Source organism: Manacus vitellinus, unplaced genomic scaffold (assembly GCF_001715985.3).
Source record: "Manacus vitellinus isolate BGI_N305 unplaced genomic scaffold, ASM171598v3 scaffold_56_pilon, whole genome shotgun sequence".
Lineage (NCBI taxonomy): Eukaryota > Metazoa > Chordata > Aves > Passeriformes > Pipridae > Manacus > Manacus vitellinus.
The window spans coordinates 2,314,013-2,320,122 of record NW_021940660.1 but is presented as its reverse complement, the minus strand read 5'-3'; the positions used below and the strand labels follow the sequence as shown (position 1 = coordinate 2,320,122).

General features: G+C 38.3%; 1 protein-coding gene across 2 annotated transcripts in view; it reads left to right on the top strand.

The window, feature by feature from the left end:
• The first annotated feature begins 19 nt into the window (after positions 1-19).
• Positions 20-6,110, top strand: part of AGL (amylo-alpha-1, 6-glucosidase, 4-alpha-glucanotransferase) — a 32,046-nt gene continuing 25,955 nt past the window's right edge. For both annotated transcript variants that reach the window (XM_018081729.2, XM_018081728.2), the window contains exons 1-4: positions 20-190; positions 3,064-3,274; positions 4,128-4,294; positions 4,734-4,937. In XM_018081729.2, the coding sequence (XP_017937218.2) occupies positions 109-190; positions 3,064-3,274; positions 4,128-4,294; positions 4,734-4,937 (664 nt within the window). In that variant the 5' untranslated portion in view covers positions 20-108. The remainder of the gene's footprint in view (positions 191-3,063; positions 3,275-4,127; positions 4,295-4,733; positions 4,938-6,110) is intronic.

The window sequence follows — 6,110 nt, the reverse complement described above, 5'->3', positions numbered from 1 at the left end:
CGCTGACCTGCGGGGTTTTGTGTGTGTTCCCTCATGGCAGGGCTCGCCTCCCCCTCCCCGCAGTGAGTGTCCCGGCGCGGGGGCAGCGCCGGACGGGCGACCGCGGCCATGCCGGGCGGTAAGGAGACACGGCTGCTGCACCTCAGCGAGATGGAGAAGCTCGACAAGACCCTTTTCAGGCTGGAGCAGGGTAGGTCGGGGCGGCGGGGCAGGGTGAGAGGGAAATGGCCAGGACGTCGGCACCGTCTTTGGACGGCAGTGGAAACGGAGTTCAGCCTGTTTTGGTGGGGGTTTTGGAGTGTGAGGGTTTTGTTGTTGTTGGTTGGGGTTTGGCTGTGGTTTTGTTGGTTTGGTTTGGTTTTACTTTTTCTGTTGTTTTAATGTGAAACAATTTCTGACGCTCTTGCTTCCACTGCAGAGCTCTATGGGCTCCAGACACGGCTCGGTCTGACTCATAAAACTCTTGAGAAATGAAGAGCAGATTGGCCTGGAGCCGTCAATCTTAATGGGAGTGAAGTACAAAGCGTTTTTTGGACGGGCTCTGTCCCTCTCCTTTTATAGCCTGTACTTCAGGGACCCGAAGAAGTCTCTTAAGTCAAGATCTCCAGTGTTTATCTGCAATGTCTTATGCAGCATCCCATGTTTTAATATTATAATTCTGAAATCTGTCAGTAATACTAACATTTTGCAAAGTCTGAAAGTTTGAGGTATTATTTCAGAATATAAGCTCTTTAGCTCCTCCTAAATCTCATTGTCAGATTTCTTAACACTGCTGAATACTTTTAAGTACTTGACATTAGTTCTCCTTGAAGTGTTCCTAAGTCTACTTGGAAAACAAAAACAAAACACCAAAACAAATAAACAACCCCCCCCAACTGATTGACTGTTATGCCAGTCAGCAAATTCAGACTATAAAACTAAAATCACTGTCTTTAAAAAAATATTTTTAATGATGAAACAATTTTTATTATGAATTCTTGTGGGGTTTAGTACTGTGTGTTACTGATCTAGTAACCTAATATCAAAGTGGTTTAGTAAAGGAGCAAGATTTTGGTTCTTGAGAATAAAAATTCTCTTTTTAACTCTTCCATCCAGTTGTGTAGATTTTCTTGAGTGACACAGAAGTGCAGGACTGTCAGACATTCAGAGTGCCTTTGCCGGTAGAAGTCTCCAAGAGGGCATAGCTAATTTTGAGCACAGCATTCCTGATGTCAGTATTACTGTTACAGGAAATAAGATATCAATGGCATATATCCCTGTCCTCTAATTTTAGTAATCCCTGTAACAAAATGTCAGGTCAGTACTGAAGAGAGTATACTTAACATTCCAAAAGTGATTTTTTTAATTTATTTTTTTTGCATTCAAATAAGCGTTATTTTACCTGCAAGACATTCAGATCTAAAAACTATTGCTCTGCATGGTGGGTTTTGGTGCAGTGGTGATTGTTAGTAAGAGGAATGCCAAATGTGGTCGGACATATTTAAATGTGTTCAGACAGTGAATTCTGGTATTAGAGTCACCATGATTCTGCTTAATAAGCAATTGGGGTTTTTTTTTACTTATGATACTGGAACTTGACATCCAGATATTTTATGCTTTGATTCATTCTCTGTGTATTAATAACTTTCTCTTTTTTTAAAAATACTCAGGTTTCTTTTACTATTTTGTAGACTGCTAGAGCTAGTAGGTGTTTTACTACTGTTAACCTGTGACTGACTTGTAATTTAGAAAAATCACTGTGCAAGAATTTATATCCATTTCATTCACTTGAAAGAACCCTGTAATTAGCCATGCTAATGGTGGTGCTAATTACATGGTGGCCCTCATACCCTCAAGTGGAAGCATATTCTGAAACCTCTTGACTAAATTGAGTTTTTTTTATATCCAGCTCAACAGACCACATGTGGTTTTAGGTCCTAATTTTTAACTCAATTTTTTCTCATTATCAAGGGGATCTTCAGCCTAAACTTAAGGCTCTTTCTGTGTGTGTAGCCTGCAGCATGTATACAAAACTCCCTCTGGTTTGTTGAGCTCTCTGAAAGTTTAAAAATTTGTATATTGTAGATTACACACAAGTACATATAATTTTACATTATAAATCATTTTATGTATAAAAGCATAAGGAGTTTAGCACTGTTTAGTGAGCCCTCAGTGAATAATGAAGGGATTTGAAATATTTTTTGCTTTGAAATGTGTTCCTAATTTTTTTCCAGGCATTTTCATGAGTCAACCTGTGATTTGGTAAACCTACGTACTTAAAGACCATATAAAGACTGCATAAAATTTCATGCAGTCTGATGATCACTGTGTTTTCCTGTATTTCTTTTTTAAGACTTTTATACAGCAAAGAGAAACAAATAGGAAAGGAGATGAATAATGTCATATAAGTAAAGGAAAAAGGACTATATGTAAAGTATGCAAAGAGCAATGTTAGGAAGGTAGGGAGAGATGATGCAGTTTTGGGTGCCACAATATAAGAAAGATCTAAAGCTATTATAGAACATCCAAAGAAGAGTGATGGTGAAGGGCCTGGAGGAGAAGCCGTGTGAGGAGCAGCTGAGGTCACTTGGTCTGTTCAGCCTGGAGAAACGGAGACTGAGGGGAGACCTCACTGCAGTCTTCAGCTTCTTCATGAGAATAGGAGGGGCAGGCACTGATCTCTTCTCTGTGGTGACCAATGACAAGACCTGAGGGAATGGCCTGAAGTTGCCTCAGGGAAAGTTTAGGTCGGATATTAAGAAAAGGTTCTTTGGTTGGTCACTGGAACGGGGAAGTGGTCACAGCACCAAACCTGAGTTTAGGAGGTGTTTGGACAATTCTCTCAGGCATGTTGTGCTTCCTGGGGCTGTCCTGTGCCAGGAATTGGACTTCAGTGATTCTTGTGAGTCCCTTCCAACTCAGGATATTCTGTGAGATTTTGCTGTAGAAATATATCATTCTGCTGAAATTCTTGTCAGATATGTTGGTGCTTTCTTATTAACATGATATCAAAGTAGGAGTTATAATAACAGACTAGAAATACCTACTCATCCTGATAGTGATTTTCTTTTTTTTTTTCTTGAGGTTTTGAACTGCAGTTCCGACTGGGCCCAACTCTTCAAGGCAAGCCCGTTACTGTGTACACAAATTATCCAGCTTCTGGAGAAGTGTTTGATCGCCACAAGTTCAGGACATTATCATGGCACAATCCTGCAGGAAAGGAAGATGACTCTGACAAATACTGCAAGCTGGATCTCCAAATTTCTGGGTCATATCAGTACTATTTTAGTCTTGGGTGAGTGAAATTTTTATCTTTACAGCCAAATGCAGTCTGCTTCTACACTTTAACTTGAAAAACTACAGTTTTTCCATGTGTTTTTCAAATTGCAACCATTGGGCCAATCCAAATCTACTAATGAAAGACTGACTGGTGGTTTTTTGAAGCCTTCTGATACAGAAATGTTCTGAAGAATATACAGAACCAAGTTAATTTTCTGTGAATGCTGGAGAAGCAATCTGTTTTTACAAGTTTTCAAATTCATCAGCATTATGAGCATATGAATGATTAATTTGTACTTTCTTCATTGACTCTGAGGTTTGTTTTCTACCTTTCTAGCACAGAAGTTCTGGCATTCTTTACTTGCATCCTTTATGTCCTCCTTTGTTTCAGTGGGACAACTGAAGAAGAGAATGCCAGTAGCTGTAATAATTGTAGTCTGGTATTTGGAGTTTCTGGAAGATGGGTGGTTAAATTCTTCCAGGCTTAGAAGGACATTTACCTGAGGATGGTGCTCGAAATGGAGATCTTTGTATAATAGATGGGCAGTCAGGTTTTCTGTGTTTCTGTCCATATGCCAAAGGGAGGAACCTGTACTGTCTTAGCAAATAACAAAGGTATCTCACTTTTGCAGAGAGTTTAAAGCTCTGTATTCCAATTGCATTCTTTTAATTCCAGTAGAGAGATGACGCCTAAGAGATGAACATTTCAATGTCTCCTGTTTTCTTCAGGTGCCCTGCAGTCCTGTTGCTCCTCTCCCCCAACCCCTGTACTGGGCTACTGTGTTTTTTAAATAGCTGTACTGCTTGGATTCTCTTTGTGAAACTGGACATGGCTATTAACTGTACCAATGAAAATTAATTTTTCCTAGAAATGAAAAAAGCGGTGGAGGTTACATAGTTGTGGATCCTATTTTGCATGTTGGAGCTGATAATCATGTACTACCTTTGGATTGTGTTACGCTCCAGACATTCCTTGCTAAGTGTCTGGGACCATTTCATGAATGGGAAGATAGACTTAAAGTTGCAAAAGAAACAGGTAATGCCAATACACCTATTGAAGGATATAAGTTTTTGTCTTATGATCAAAAACCAAAGTTACACTGAAGAGCTTCAGTGTGAGCAACTCATTTATTCTTTTTTAGATTAAATATTCTCTACTACATTCAATTAACTGTTTAAGTCACTGAAATGATTAAAATATTGCCAGAGGTGCAAAAATTCAGGGATTTCCTAATATGGGAAACCACTTCTGTTTTATTGTTTTGATTTCAGATAAACTTGGAAGTTTGTAGAATTGTCAGGGTGATTTTTAAAGCTCGTGTTATGCAGAATTTCAAGGGGAAGATTCAGATTAATTTATACTGGTTATCCCAAAAACCAGCTCTAAGTCTGTGCTATAACTACAGCTTATTAAGCTTCTTCCGATTAACTTTGGGTTTTTTTCCACAGTGAATAAGTGTTTTTTTGTTACACAGGTTACAACATGATTCATTTTACGCCACTGCAGAAGCTTGGACTGTCTAGATCATGTTATTCACTGGCTGACCAGTTAGAAGTAAATCCTGAATTTTCAACCCATAATAAAAAGTGCACTTGGAGTGATATAGGAGCTCTTGTGGAGAAACTGAAAAATGAATGGAATATGCTTTGCATCACAGATGTAGTCTACAATCACACTGGTACGATTTTTGTGTGTTAATAACCAGATTATTTCTATAATTATATTTCATTATTTCCCTTAACTTGTCCCTCTTGAATGTATTTTTTAGTAGCTGTTTTAAGCAGTGTAGTTCTCTGCCTTTGAATCTCTCAAGTCCAGAACAACTCCTTACAATTATAATTGATATGTCTCTGTAACAGGTGTAAAAGAATATAGTATTGTTAGTGAAAGAGTGAATAGAGCCCTTTTTAGAGAGGATTAATGAGCTGTGTATGTGTCTATATAATATGCTTATTTTCATGAACTGTGGTGTGCAGTTCCCACATATTTGATCAGAGTCTGCATTATGAATTATTTGGTGAACATAAACTGAGTACTTGTTAAACTGGGTATTATTCTTGTAGTTGCTTAAAAACTCTGATTTGGGTCTAATATGCAGATGGTAAACAGAGTTGGGACAAGAGGCTGGGATTAAGCAGTAGAGGAAATGTTACAGCTCAGTCTGTGGGGAAAGAAAAAAGAGAGCTTTGAGTTGGGGGCAGGTTGTTTTTTAAGCATAGATATGCTAATACATCAAAGGTGTTACTTATTTGCTTGAGGGACAGTGGGTTTTGTTCTGTGTTGTTATGCTGTAATCCTAAACATCATAATAATTAGAATTCTTATAGCAGAGTACAACAAGTAGTTATGTATACTGATGTCTTTTGGGGCTTAAAATACCCTAAATACAGATATATGTGAATTTCAAGCTTTAATTGCTTTGGTTCTTTGGTGTTGACTGCTGCCAAACATTCCGATCCAATCAGTCTGCAATGCAATGTGGGCTCTGTTTGCTTTATCTGTTTGTTGAAAAGTTACTAAATATAGTTGTTGGCTATGTGTCTGAGGGAATTAGGCTTTTAAACATTCTCCCAATTCTGGATAAAAAATTTCTTGCACTTGACCAACTAGAAGTCCAATTTCTATTACATATGCTTGAGATCCTGTTTGTACAGTGTATATTTGCATGGTACCAAGGAGACAGTTTGGGGTTTTTTATGCATAGAAATACCTAGCTCTAAAATTTAGACACCAGAATATATTTAAGAACAATGTCACATTATTTGGCTACATTTGTAGAAGGACTTTCTCAGGTTACATTCAGAGTTAGTCATCTCCATTGGGATGGATGACTCAACATTTGTACTATGGT